This window comes from Micropterus dolomieu, linkage group LG23, assembly GCF_021292245.1.
Source record: "Micropterus dolomieu isolate WLL.071019.BEF.003 ecotype Adirondacks linkage group LG23, ASM2129224v1, whole genome shotgun sequence".
NCBI classification, from domain to species: Eukaryota; Metazoa; Chordata; class Actinopteri; order Centrarchiformes; family Centrarchidae; genus Micropterus; species Micropterus dolomieu.
The window spans coordinates 5,815,831-5,830,751 of record NC_060172.1 but is presented as its reverse complement, the minus strand read 5'-3'; the positions used below and the strand labels follow the sequence as shown (position 1 = coordinate 5,830,751).

The following is a 14,921-nucleotide window of genomic DNA, read 5'->3' as shown; positions in this document are numbered from 1 at the left end:
GCGTATGAGAGTGAAAGTCTCGCACGGTTGATCCTAGATCCCTGCGCCTAACGTTACACAGAATAATAACTCGCTACGTTCTGCCTGTCTAGTAATTTTGGCTATGCAATATAAATAAATACGTTCACCCACACTTTTACCAAACAAACTCTTTGGACAAAAAGGATGTTCACACTGACAAAAATATCTACAAAATTTAATTTAAATTAAATTTAATACTTTTTAATGGCCTTTATTTTCACAAAATTGATTTATTACTTTTTAAGACTTTTTAAGACCCCGCAGACACCCTGTAGCAGCCAAACCAGGGGCTGTAACACGGTGGATCAATATATCTGACCGTCACAACCCGAGCGTAATGAGTCGTTTCACTATCAGAACGTGATCCATTCGGTCAATAACATTTTAAAAGGCTATACCAGCCGCACGTATTCAAATTTACCTGCATTCAAGTTAGCGGAGGGCTAAACCAGCCTGCTCAACCAGCAACAGTCAACACAGTGGATGCTGTAGCGCTATTAGGCGGTGTAATTGCAGAACGACACAGACACTCAAGTATAAATGCACGGCTATGTGAGTAGCTGACGCCGTAGGCTACAGCGTAGACTTGACGCAGAAGTATAAATAACACTTGTGAGTTAAGGTTACAACACCGACCAGGCTGATATTATCAGCCAAAATTAGCATGTCAACGTAATGGCGGCCATTAACAAGAAATTTCAAAGATACGTATGAGGTCATTGACCCTGTAAAATGTCACTCACTGCATAATGAGTCACTTTTTTTTAATAACTAAATTTAAGAAATCCTTATAAATAAATTGTTTATCCACGTATGTTTAAAAAAAAAGAATATCTGTTGATATATTATTTAGAGCTAAGACCATTATTCAATGAGTTGACTGATCATAATTAAACACTGTAAAGTGACACTACAGACTCCTAAATAAACACAGAGAGGTTATCTTTAAATAAGATACTTAAAAACCCATTAACAAGGATGTTTACTCACAAGCAAACACTCCTCGTAAGCAGTAAACACTAAGTGCATTAACACAGATATGTAAACGGTGTGTGTGTCTGTGTGAGGGGATATACCTGTTGTTTGGGTGCTGTTGTCGAGGTGTGTTTCAAACAGTGTTTGATTTCCACTAACCAAACATACTGCAGACTCAGAGCCGCACCACAGCCTGACCACAGACCCTGCAGGGACAGAGAGCATAAAAAACACTTAGCTCCTGGTAAACCGACCTTAATACCACAACACCGCCCGAGCCTAAAAGGCAGCGTAACATTGCGCAATTCAGCTATGAACAGAAAGTCCATCCATCCATCTTCACAGGAGGGGCGGGATGTTGATCAGCCCGCAAATCAGCCGCCCAAACAAGCAGCGGACGGAGGCTTCGCTGGATGCATGGAAGACATAAGACAAGCGATCAAACGCCACAGCGAAGTGGAGAGCTGCACACTGCATGCTGGTTAGTGTTGGGGAAGATGTCGGTCTTAGGAACGTTCTCAAAATCACAACGTAGCCGCTTGGCCCCGCGGGGGTCGCTCTGCGCACCTCAGGTGATCAGGAGACAAGCGCTCTGCGAGTAAACGGCTACGGCTTCTGTGCGCTACACAGCTGTAGCCTATTTAAGTTCAGTTTAAACTATAGGCTACATAACTTCACCTGACAGGCCTTCATCTAGTTTTGCGGGGACGCTCTGCCGTGTGAATTCCCTCCTGTTGATGTCCTATTTAGTAAAACAGAAAGAGATTCTGGAAACTCACAAACAGCGAGGATCAGTCTCTCTTCCAATCATTTCTGCTGCACGCTGCGTACAAAAAAGACCACTTCAGCTCACTGTAACAGGGACACTTGCTGCTGAACACAGACTGTTTCTGCTGCTCACTGATAAAAGAAAAATGTTTCTGCTGATCCCTGAAAACAGATTTATAAATGTGAACTTGTTGCTCAGAAGGAGCCTGTTATGATGTTCTGATCGTGGTTCTGGACTCTAACTTGTTTGAACAAGCTAGATAAAAGGTAACGCCCTGGAAGTGGCAAACAGCTTCGGTTTTATATTTGATTTGATTACATTAATGTTTAAGTTGAGATTTACAGGAAATATTTTATTGCTACTGTGTAAAGGGAACACTGCTGGGAAAAAGCACCTTATTTGTTTAAAGTGTTTGCAAACCACATGTTATTGCACATTTGTGTTTATAGCAGTACATTTAAATTAAAAGTGCCCAATACACTACTTTAGAATACATTATAAAATCTTGCACAATGCGATTAATCGCGATTAAAAATTTTAATGGTTGCCCAGCACTAGTAATAGGCCTAATGTTAAATATCAAAATATTGATGAGCAGCTCTTTTAGTGTGAGTCAGTGTTTTTTTAAATGTCACCAGAGTTTCCTGAGTGTTTGCTGACTGAGTTTCTGCTCTCTATGAACCTGTTAATGTGACGGGTGAAGGAGTTTGTAATACTGGTTTGACTACAATGCTGACTAGAGTAACATGAGAAAAGCAGACCGCTAGCATACCCAGGCAGAGCAGTTCAATATTTACACAGTCCACACTGAGGCCTCAGTATACACAAGTAACAATGTCTATGTTACCTATTCTGAGAAGTGGAAACTATTTCAGATCTAATATACGATTTCATATTAATGTAATAGGCTTAAATTTCTTGTTAACCATAATTATTGGGAAGCAAAAAAAAATGGAAGTGAACATCAGAAGCTATAAAAGGAAGAAAACAGTTCTAAATGTTATTTATTTTATGTCTCCTTTCTAACAGATTTCCTAATAATTTCCTTGAGGTTTCCTGGAAAGAATTAATTAATTTGGTACAAATTAGGAGGAAAGACAGTTCAGTTTGTTCACCTCATATAAACTAATTCCAGTTACATGCTTTCAGTCAGTGCGGAGTGTAAAAATGTGACATTTCTATGCAAGCAAGCGTTCAGTTAACCAAATACAGAGAGAACAATGTTTCTAACAATCCATTAAAAATAGATTAATTTTTACTTAATTTGTACTTTAGAGCTTCTATTTTCTGTGTCGTTTCCAAATGACATACATCTTTCCAGAAAATTACAAGTTAAAAAAGCAGTCCACTGTTTTACTACAGTACCCATAATGCTTGAGGGATGTAAACAGGAAGCACAGTTGACACAATTCAGAGAGCTTATACTTCTCCTCCACTACAGGTTGGAGGTAAATGTAAGTGAGTTATTGATTGATTAAAATATTGATTGTGAAAAAAGTACGTAGATGATTTAGACACTAAGCTTTTTGATAAAATGTTAACCTGTGTCCCTACAACGTTACCAAAACTTCAACTCAATCTGAACAATGTAAAATAGTCCCGTGTGCAATAAATATATGTATTAAATACTTTAATTGTGATCTTGGTGCAATAGGGCAATGTGCAATAAACATACTAGCACCTTAACACTTTACACAAACTTCAGTTCAATGGAGCAAAGTGCAACAACCACACGAGCACTTTAGTCCACGGAACTATGTTGTCAACAATGTCCTTTTTCTTCTGTGTTTATATTTTCCTCTTGTGAAGTACAACACGTCAATGCTTCTCCGGTACTTGTTGATGTCTTTTGTGATGTTTTTCTATGAAGCAACACTGCACCAAGTTAACCTAACCTAATCGTTTTCCAGCAAAAAATCATAGGTTTCAGCTTCTCAAATGTGAATATTTATATTTATATATATTTATATATAGTTTTTTTTTAGATCCATAGAATTGAGCATATATATATATATATATATATAGAGAGAGAGAGAGAGAGAGAGCCTATATAGCCTATAAACGTATTTGCTCAGATAATTAACTTAAGTAAAAGTAGCAATGCAGCAGTGTAGAAATACTCAGTTATAAGTGAAAGTCCTGCCTTCAAGATTGAGCATCAAAATATACTTAAGTAAAAAAGCACTTATTTATGCAGTAAGGCCCATTTCAGAATAATATGTAGGCTATTTAATTGTAATTATGGATATGTTAATGAAGGAGGTGATTTTAATTTCTTTATATCCACTGCTGGGTAGCTTAATTTATTATACCATGATATTTTATTTATTGATAATATTTTGTATTCTCAATCTAGAAGGCAAACTAAATTTAGCTAATAAACAGTGGAGTAAAAATAATGTAATAATGTAATACAGCTGCCCGATAAACGCAGTGGAACGAAATCAAAGTACTCAGGTGTGGTAGCTACGCAGAAGTACTGCTTTTTGTACTTTACAGCATCAGGCAGAGACAGACAGACAGACAAGATGTCCTTACCGATCCAGCACGTCTCATTACTCAGGTGAACATCTCGCATGGTGCTGTTTTGTTGAGGAAACAATCCCACAGCACCGAACTGGGAGTTCAGTGAATTCATTCACCAAAATGTCTTTAAACCGAACAACGCCTTTTCTCGGTACATCGGGCCGGTTGTCACGACAAAACAACGAATTCAGGATACTTCACGGACAACGCCGAGCGAACACACCTGCGGAGGAGGAGGAGGAGGAGGAGGAGGTAAACACGTCGACACCTGACCCCGCCCCTCCGGGCTGAGCCGGTGTCACACGGCAGGTATCACATTTCCCGCCCACAAGTAAAGGAAAGACAAGTGGAAAAACTACCGAAACTCTCTTTTAAACACTGGAGATTTACTAACTTAAAAAGAATGACTGAAATGAGACTACGAAACTAACTACATTTACTCAAACAGGCCACTGCAGTCTACTTCTATCGTGTCACTGACACCCTTCACTTTTTGAAAGCATTTGTTAAAAATGTTCTGAAAATACCTTGCACCAAAAAAATGTTGTGCTTTCAGAGAGGTTTATTTGCACAACAAGAAAACCCGCAATGCAATTTAAATGTAGAAGAAACAAATGTGCAAAAGTAACTTCAGCTAAAAAAAAAAAAAACAGGCTGCTGATTTATATTATATTCTGTTATATGTTTATATTAACAGCCAGCTAAATTTTTTGTTTCCCTTTATATGAATAAAGACATTTCCACCATAAACTGGAGCAGAAAATGTCTCCTTAATGCATGAAATTAAGTGTTGAATGCTCAAATTTTCTGGGTGAGGAGTTCTTCAAAATAATGTTAAAAATCTTCTCGTCTTGTTCTCGTGCATCAAGATCTCGTGCATCAAGACCTTGAGTCCCCACCGCCTTTTCAACACAAAGTGGCGCCCTTGCCTGCGACACATTTGAGGTAGGCCTGTCTTTTCATCAACATTTTTTTTCTTCTCAGTGGTGGAGGAATTAACTTAGTCTACTCACATCTTTCTCTAAAGTAAAAGTCAGTTACATGTCCTTCAAGATTTGAAAAAAAAAAAGGAGCCCACATAGGTATTAAAAGCAAAATGCACTTTATATCTCTTTTACTTTCAGTTTTTTTAATCCGTAACAAAAACCTGTAATAACTTAAAGATTTGCTGTTATAAGTAACATTTGGTGTTATTCACAGAGCAGTAGGAGTAACACACTTAAATGTTAATGTTGCCCGGATGAGGAGTTGGAGTAGAGGAGGAGAGCGGCTCACCTTGAAGACAGATGGAGGAAAAGGAGGTGTAGAAAGACGGTGAGATAGTCAGTGGAGAAGAGGAGGACGAGATTTTAGGAGTAGCCTAGTGGAAGATGACTAGAACAACTCGCCTGTAGAGGAGAAGGAGGAGGAAGACATTAGATTTGAGATGAAGGAGTAACTCACCTGTAAAGTTGCAGGAGATGGATCAGTGATTAGAGGAGGAGTTGAGCTGCTGAGGTTTTACGGAACTCGCTATGTTATAATTACATTTTCTGTAACTTCTTGCACATAACTTGTAAATACAGTAACTTTGCACGCGTTACCGCACCAGTTAGACATATTTTATTATTTATTCTTTATTCTTTGAACCAAGTGCTGCTGCTGTGACATGCAATACTGTGTCCTACGGGTGCCGCGTGCAGCATGAAATCAGATGTTATATTAATTACTAACTTTTTTATTAAAACAACCTGAGTCTGTTTGGCTGCACCGTAAACAAACCATATACACTGGCTAATTTAACGTTTCTGACAAAGTAGCTAAACTACACCTACACGGTGACGCCAAGTCAACCAGGGCTGAAATCTTAAAGGTTGCAAGTTGTTTAGTTAATAATGTAACATCATTTTGACTTTAGTTAATTAACTGAACTTGTGACAATAAAGTAAGTAATAAAGAGCACACGTATCTTGATATTTACTCAATACACAAAACTTTATTTTCTAGGAAAAATAATTTCATTTTTCAGCACTTCATTAGACAGCAGTTGGTTTTTCTGAGAGAGGGCAGCACAGCCGCTCTTCTGATTCTGGTGGGGTTGTAGTGGCGGGGGCAGAGGCTTCAGGCCAACTTAGCCAAGAAGCTCTGCTAAGCGCCGTTCAGTTGCAGTAGTTCTGCAGGACGGGGATGTTGCAGGGCTTGTGGCAGCACTGCTCCACGATGCCTCGCTTCACCATCATTTCCATCTGGTCCTTGAAGGCGAACTCGGCCACCTCGTTCTCGCCACCCGCTCCCGCTGCTCCGTCCGCCTTCGGAGGGAGGAAACCTGATAGGACAAACAGGCAGATGTTCAGAGGGGAAGTCATCATCACCCAATAAACATTTTCCTCAAAAGACTAAAACAAAATCAGGTGCCAACATTAACACCGGCTAATCTTTGGGATCCATGCCGAGTTCAGAAGAATCGTATTTCTGTTTAATGATGACGTGCAGGTTTGAAGTTGATGCTCTCACCCATCAGAGGGTCGACATCTCTCTTGGGGTTGTAGAAGAAGCCTCTGTCCCCGCAGACCAGGTAGAGGGCGTCGACCAGGTGAGAGCCGCACAGGTGCTGTGGAGGTGTGAAGGCCTGGGAGCCCGGCCACGATACGATCAGTAAGACCAGCAGAGAGACAGACTGGAGCCACAGCGCCGCCATGCTGGAGATCTGAACACACAGAGACGCTTTTCATCTTTAGATACTAACAACTATAACAGATACTGTAAAAGTGAAGAAAATACGCAGTGACTGGCACAACTTGTGAGTCCAATCAGCTGGACAAAGTTTCTAGGATAGAGGAGAAGATGAAGAGGAAGTGGAGGTGTAGAAGGAGAAGGAAAGCTCACCTTTAGATTTAGAGGGGGGAGGATGAGGAGTAGATAGATGAGGGAGCGTAGAATAAAGTTGGAGGAGGTGGATATAACTCACCTGAGGAGGAGGAGATGGACGGAGTAGCTCTGTGATGAAGAGTAGTATCAGTAGCAGGGCAGCTGATTGAGAGCCGGTTGGTGTGAGGCAGAACAGAAGACCTCCTCTCCATTTATACTCCATCACCACCGCCTGGACACGCCCACTGCTGTTTGTGTTTGTGTTTGTGCAAACAGATGAGCTGCCAGCCAGCACACATGAAGTCACACTGTTTACTTCTGATTGACCGGTTACAGCACTTAGTAAAACAAACTGAGCTAATGAGCCGACATGATCTGATGACCTCTTACTGACAAATACTGATCACCGATCATCCTGAACTGATCAGTCACAGTTCTCTGCTCAAGACTTTAAGTATTGTTGTTAGCTAAATATTCTTTCTTTTAGTTTGTTAGCTGTGAGATAAATGTTTGAGAGGTTTATGTGTGTATGAAAACATATAAAAAATACATTTTCCACTTTTTCCCCATTCGCTCAAGATAGAAAGGTAACGGTAAGTTAATTAACAAATACAGGCTAATGACGTTTAATGTATAGTATGATGCTACGTCCTTTCACACCTTGCTCAGGTTAATATAATAATGTTACTTACTGACGTTTTTATAAAAGAGGGAAGATGAAGTGATAGCCGCTTATAACATTTAGCTTTTCTCTCTTTGCACTCTCGCTGTTGCAGGTTTAAAGATTTATAAAGGAACCAATTTGGGGTTGAAGCAGAGAACCACACACAAGGTATGGAAGTCAGAAAGTAATGAGAAACAGACTAACACGCTGTTGGTTTTGCTATTTTTTTATGGGACAATGTCGACAATGAGAAAATTAAAGAATAAAACCAGACTCAACTTTTAATCTGCATGGATCTGTAATGTTGTTAACATGCTAACATCAGTCAAATCCTTTTGCTTTAGGTAACAGCGTGGCCTTTCCTCCACAACAACAGTGTGGAAACACCGGAAATGATTTACTGAAACTGTCGCAAAAAGGTGTTTCCTCTCTTTCCTCTGAGGTGAGAAGGTTTGTGTCTGGATAAAAACAAAACGGAAACAGACTTAGTGAATTAATGACGTATGAAGCGTCACTGAAGCTTCCAGTGAAGAGCTGAAAACATCAGATCTGTGTGGTATGATGAGGAGACTGGAGCCTTCTTCACATTAATGCATGACATGTCATATTTCCATCATGTTTTTACACTGAGCTTAGCCACGACTCCTTTCTCCTGCTGTTATTATAGTTATTAAGTCCAACTATATCTCTAATCAGAGTGAAACATGAAACGTCATTTTTAGCTATAAGTGTTATTACAAAAGTACATTTACTGAAGTAGTGTACTAGAACTAAGGTGCAGTACTTTATGTGAGCGTTTGAATATTTAAAATACATCTACTTTACTACATTCCAGAGGCAAATATTGCTCTTTTTACACCATTACATTTATTTGATAACTTTCGTTTCTTTGTTGATGTAAATTTATAATACAAAATATTATGAACAAATAAAAGGTAAAACTATATTGATGTTGATACTCACGAGCTACCCACAGGATAAAGTAGGCCAATATAAACTGATTTAAATTAAACTCAGCTTCACCAGCTGCAACAGTAAATATGTGATTCTGAAATCGACCATTTTGCTAAATATTTGGAGCTCTAGTATATTTCATGCTAACACTTGTTCGCTTTTAGTTATGTAAAAAAAAAAAAAGTAATGCGTGACTTTATAGTATTGCTACTTTTACCCAAGTAAAAGATCTGAGTACTTCTTCCACCACTGCCCCCCCCACTGAGAAAAAGCCTGACAACACGGAAACCCCGAGCCTTAACTGACCACTTCAACACATCCAGAGTGCTTAATGGGTGGCTGTGTGCTGACAGAGCTCTTGTTGCAGCCTGTTTGTCACGTAAGTGGGAAAAACTCAACTAACCGTGACGAGCGTCACCATGACAAACATTCATGATGGAGGAGAAGGCAAAACAAAAAGTGTCTCTGAGAACTCAGAATCTCATCTGTCGTCAATGTCTCATTTCCACAGACCTCCCAGAAACCAGGTCTGCTGCCTCTCGCCGACAGAAAAACTCCATCTTAATCACCTAATAGTTCAACTGAGTGGCTAAATCTAACTGTCTAGTACACTTGTGTGTCTTTTAATACATTTTATGCACAGCACTTTTACTTGTGTCAAATCTGGGGCTGTTATACCTCAGTGCAACTGCTACTTGTTTTTTTAATTCTTTGTCTATTATTCTTTTATCAATTTTCAACTCATTTTGTTTTATTTAATTGAATTTCACTTCTTTAAAAGTGTTGTTTTGATTCATATGTCAATGTAGTTATTGAATGCCGTTGCTGTGGTCGCAGCTAACTTCCTTTCTGAATAACTAAAAATAAAGTCTGAAACTAAAACTGTCACACAGAAAAACATTTTTGTGAAATGAAGTGCAAACACTCAGAGGCATTTGCACAATGGAAACCAAAAAAAGAGGAAGAATTTTGATGGAATCAGTAAAGTTTAAGTAATACTACTACTAATACTATTAGTACATAAATAATAAACGCTACTTATAGGGCACTTTTTCAGAATTGCAATGAAATAAAAATTATTTTCAATTACAATAATTAAAATAATACAAGAATAAAATGGAAATAAAAATATCCAATATAAATGTAAAAAATAAAAAGCCCTAACATAAAATTGTAAAAATAATAATTACGGCCGCAACTACCTACTGTTTTTCTGTGAACTAGCTGGTTGTTCTATGATTTAAATCCCATCTGCAACGACATCCTTGTATTTTAAAGTGGTTTTAAAGTATTTTTTCTTTGATTTGATAAACACAAACATAAATTTATAGGACTATTTGGAAACTGATATGATCATTACTACAGATAGGTACTGGTATTCTCTATGGAGCCCTGTGTTTTTAGCCTGTATTTGTTTACATTTTGGCAAATTAGCACAATTAAAATTAATAGTAGTAGTGGTTGCATTAAAAGTAAGGCAACTATCAATAGATATCTACAAAACCTTAAAAATGTAATAATCCTCAGGCAAATTCTGAAGTATCTTTTCTTCCTGTGATTTCTAAGTGGATTTATTGACGTACTTTGTAAGTGTAAGTCACACTGAATAACATCAACATGTGTTTAATGTCTGTGTGTTCAGATTTCACTCAGAGGAGTGTGATTTTCACTTCACACAGCGTCATTTCCCATTCAACTCTTCGGCGCCTCCCTGTGGCCGATTTTGGGTTTTTAGGCTTTGTCCTTCTCTTAATGTTCTGTTGAAGACCACATCCTGTAATTTCCCGATGTTTGAAATGCCGTCCCACACAATGTTGAACCAGAACCAAAGACACTATCATAAAATACAGTCTGTGTTATCATCTCTAATTCCTAATTCTTATCATTCTCATCAAGTTTAAAGTTTCAATTTACTGCTTTTTAGCAAATATCTCTTTTCCTCCTGCTCATGTTGACTGTGAATGATGTAATCTGCGTCCAATAAAGCAGCAGTCAGACACTGTTGTTGGGGAATTGGGAATTTGTGGGAAGTCCAGAGTTGAAACAAACGCCATGAAAGGACTCACACAAGACTTCAAATGAAATAATAAACTCCATATTGATGTAAAAATGTATCTCTACAATAACTAATCCCCGATTTCACTGCTCATGCCTGAGCACCATGTGTTAGCTGACAATTACATAAAATATGAAATTACATAGTTATAATCAAATGACAGTGTGGGCTCTCAGCTAGCTAACATCAGATAAACTCTGAAGATAGGAAAGAAAAGTGTATTAAAGCAGCTGGATAGTTAATTACTGACATTAACCTGCAGCGTCTCCAAGTCATTACTTCAAAATCATGTTTAGCCTGTATACAATTGTCATAAGATTAGAAAAAGTCAAAGTATTACAGTGATGAAACAACAGTGGGGTAGAGTAAGACTTTTAGTGAAGTTGCTGGAACTTCGTTAGCAGAAATTCTGAGGTAAAATATGTGCTTACCTCAGACTTTTCCCTGAGACTGAGGCTGGTTGGCTAACAGGCCAGTCTTTAAATAACATCTAACTTAAAAACGATCAACCATAAAGGGGCACTGCGACGGGGATGTGTTATTTTTGGCCAATGATGGACTCTAATCTGCCCATACTCCACTGTCTCTGCAGTTTTTAGTTTCCTGCTTGATCTTACCCATCTTTATCTTCACATCCATGTACACAGCTTCGTTGACATCTTCATTACAAGAAAGGGAGGAACTTAATTGTATTAACAGTTTATTATGTAAAGGCATCATTATTTTCTTACTTGAAATCAACATACTTTTCTTCAGCTGCCCATTCCACACCTGCGTAGTGTGTACCACAGTCACTATTATTATTAGCTACTAATCCAAGTAATGCTGCGCTACTGAACGGCTGCGGTCTGAGAGCACTTTCTAGTTAAGCAGGCCTGTGTAGATTTATCATTATGGATTTAGGCCTACCATGTTTTTAAGGTTTCTGTTCACGGTGATATAGGCTAAGCTAATAAAAAGTTTAATTTTGCGAAAGTTGAAAATATTAAGCAGTAGGCCTAATATGGCAATTAATTTTGAAAGTCCGGCCCCCAAAGTGTCTGCGAAGAACAAATGTAACTACATTGTGATGAAGAGGACAGTTAAATAATTGCCTATTTGGTTAAAAATAAATTTTCATAGTTTGGTAAGATGCTTTGCTCCAAATAGCCAACCAACATTGTCAGTGCATGACAATGCAACTGACAGTTTTTCTAAGTTTTTAAAAGGAATTCAAACATATTTATAACATTTTATTGCCTATACGTGACCTAAAAATTGAGGCATTCACCAACTCTCTCAGTTGCCTATAACAGCCTGTTCAGGCCTGCTGTTTTCTTTGTGAAGGACTCGTCTCACACAGGCTGTGATGTTTATGTGCGCAACATTACTGCAAAACATGTGAAACAGTGTGATTTTGTGTTTTAGTTGGTTCAAACTAGATAACGTTAGCTTGCCTGCAAACGCCGACCAGTTGATAACTAGCTGACGTAGTTGTAACTTATTTTCAGTCACAAATATGTAAAGCGTGTGCTGTTGGTTGCAATCTGAAACCTTCCTGCTAGAAGCCACTAAAAACCACACAGCCCACCTTTAACTTACATTTACTATAAATAGATTTTGAGACTGTAAAACTAAACACTCGTTTTGTGATAACTTTCATCGACCATTGTATCAATACAACATAATTCAAATAGGCCAGAAAGGAACAAAGGTGAAGAGAATAAAGCGAGTGATGGATAACGTCGGTAGTGTAGGCAGTGCAGCACAGACATTTGCGATCAACAGCTGCTGTCTGCATCACATATTGGCACAATGGCGTCCTGGCTCTGGCTAAATCTTTCCACTACACTCGATCCACAACCTGGAGGAGGAACTAGTACAAATGAGTGTATTAGTATAATATTATAACATTATATTAAAAGTACATAGTTAATATAATAGTAAACTGTTAGTTTTATATTAATATGTTAATTATATGTTGTTACTATATTCATTATAATTATAATCATTATAATCTATATTCTATAATAGTTTACCACTATTATTATATTAATTCCAGTTACAGCTGAATCATTTCAGGGTTGTTTTTTATTCATTAACTTTGTGAAAGAAAAATATTCTACAGTTAGTTAGTCTCTAACTTTAATTTTAAGTAGGCTACTAACTCGTCAGTAATCAACTATTTAGGCAGAAGGATTAGTTCAACATTTGGAAAGTTTGCTGTAGTAAACTTTTTTTTTAAATGCAGCTCCGTCCAGGCTGTGATTAATCTGCTCACGAAAAGTGACGATGACATGCGCATCGGCTTAATGAACAGTTGAACGTGTTTCATTAAAAAGGCACCGATGTAGCTAAATAGCCAGCTAACGTTAGCCGAACCAATATGCTGCTTATATTTTCCCTGTTGTCTGCCGTCTTATCGCTTCACCTGCTGACGGCGCATCTTGCTCTTGTTTTTGAGTAACGGGGCTGTTCAAGCGGCCACAGAGCTCAGTCTGACCATGTTTTGAACAATTAGCATTGGGGATCCGGCGTGGTGGAAGGTTACGGTCGGTTGTGCTCGTAAATCAGTTTTCCGGTTCGCACGGATCTTTTTTTAGGGGCGTATGAGAGTGAAAGTCTCGCACGGTTGATCCTAGATCCCTGCGCCTAACGTTACACAGAATAATAACTCGCTACGTTCTGCCTGTCTAGTAATTTTGGCTATGCAATATAAATAAATACGTTCACCCACACTTTTACCAAACAAACTCTTTGGACAAAAAGGATGTTCACACTGACAAAAATATCTACAAAATTTAATTTAAATTAAATTTAATACTTTTTAATGGCCTTTATTTTCACAAAATTGATTTATTACTTTTTAAGACTTTTTAAGACCCCGCAGACACCCTGTAGCAGCCAAACCAGGGGCTGTAACACGGTGGATCAATATATCTGACCGTCACAACCCGAGCGTAATGAGTCGTTTCACTATCAGAACGTGATCCATTCGGTCAATAACATTTTAAAAGGCTATACCAGCCGCACGTATTCAAATTTACCTGCATTCAAGTTAGCGGAGGGCTAAACCAGCCTGCTCAACCAGCAACAGTCAACACAGTGGATGCTGTAGCGCTATTAGGCGGTGTAATTGCAGAACGACACAGACACTCAAGTATAAATGCACGGCTATGTGAGTAGCTGACGCCGTAGGCTACAGCGTAGACTTGACGCAGAAGTATAAATAACACTTGTGAGTTAAGGTTACAACACCGACCAGGCTGATATTATCAGCCAAAATTAGCATGTCAACGTAATGGCGGCCATTAACAAGAAATTTCAAAGATACGTATGAGGTCATTGACCCTGTAAAATGTCACTCACTGCATAATGAGTCACTTTTTTTTAATAACTAAATTTAAGAAATCCTTATAAATAAATTGTTTATCCACGTATGTTTAAAAAAAAAGAATATCTGTTGATATATTATTTAGAGCTAAGACCATTATTCAATGAGTTGACTGATCATAATTAAACACTGTAAAGTGACACTACAGACTCCTAAATAAACACAGAGAGGTTATCTTTAAATAAGATACTTAAAAACCCATTAACAAGGATGTTTACTCACAAGCAAACACTCCTCGTAAGCAGTAAACACTAAGTGCATTAACACAGATATGTAAACGGTGTGTGTGTCTGTGTGAGGGGATATACCTGTTGTTTGGGTGCTGTTGTCGAGGTGTGTTTCAAACAGTGTTTGATTTCCACTAACCAAACATACTGCAGACTCAGAGCCGCACCACAGCCTGACCACAGACCCTGCAGGGACAGAGAGCATAAAAAACACTTAGCTCCTGGTAAACCGACCTTAATACCACAACACCGCCCGAGCCTAAAAGGCAGCGTAACATTGCGCAATTCAGCTATGAACAGAAAGTCCATCCATCCATCTTCACAGGAGGGGCGGGATGTTGATCAGCCCGCAAATCAGCCGCCCAAACAAGCAGCGGACGGAGGCTTCGCTGGATGCATGGAAGACATAAGACAAGCGATCAAACGCCACAGCGAAGTGGAGAGCTGCACACTGCATGCTGGTTAGTGTTGGGGAAGATGTCGGTCTTAGGAACGTTCTCAAAATCACA

At 38.6% G+C, this 14,921-nt stretch overlaps 2 protein-coding genes and 1 long non-coding RNA gene across 3 annotated transcripts in view; 2 read left to right on the top strand and 1 right to left on the bottom strand.

Moving 5' to 3' along the window:
• Positions 1 to 14,921, top strand: part of LOC123962924 (glutamate receptor 1-like) — a 91,008-nt gene that overhangs the window by 73,322 nt on the left and 2,765 nt on the right. The gene's annotated exons all lie outside the window — the stretch shown is intronic.
• LOC123962952 lies at positions 5,178 to 9,255 on the top strand. The gene is made up of 3 exons (XR_006823108.1): positions 5,178 to 5,236; positions 7,915 to 7,970; positions 8,147 to 9,255. It is a non-coding gene; the product is annotated as an uncharacterized LOC123962952 (long non-coding RNA).
• ins (preproinsulin) lies at positions 6,241 to 13,310 on the bottom strand. The gene is made up of 4 exons (XM_046039447.1): positions 13,223 to 13,310; positions 7,239 to 7,419; positions 6,785 to 6,977; positions 6,241 to 6,596 (listed from the first exon to the last, which is right to left on the bottom strand). Exons 2-4 carry the CDS (start codon positions 7,359 to 7,361, stop codon positions 6,430 to 6,432), a joined length of 483 nt encoding a protein of 160 aa, XP_045895403.1. The 5' UTR covers positions 7,362 to 7,419; positions 13,223 to 13,310; the 3' UTR covers positions 6,241 to 6,429.

Bases quoted from the DNA above. Each gene is read 5' to 3' on its own strand.
- ins (XM_046039447.1), bottom strand. From the start codon at position 7,361: ATGGAGTATAAATGGAGAGGAGGTCTTCTGTTCTGCCTCACACCAACC. The intron at 6,978-7,238 runs GTGAGTTATATC...CTGTGTGTTCAG, and splicing joins GTCCATCTCCTCCTCCTCAG to ATCTCCAGCATGGCGGCGCT. The intron at 6,597-6,784 runs GTGAGAGCATCA...TTGTCCTATCAG, and splicing joins AGATGTCGACCCTCTGATGG to GTTTCCTCCCTCCGAAGGCG.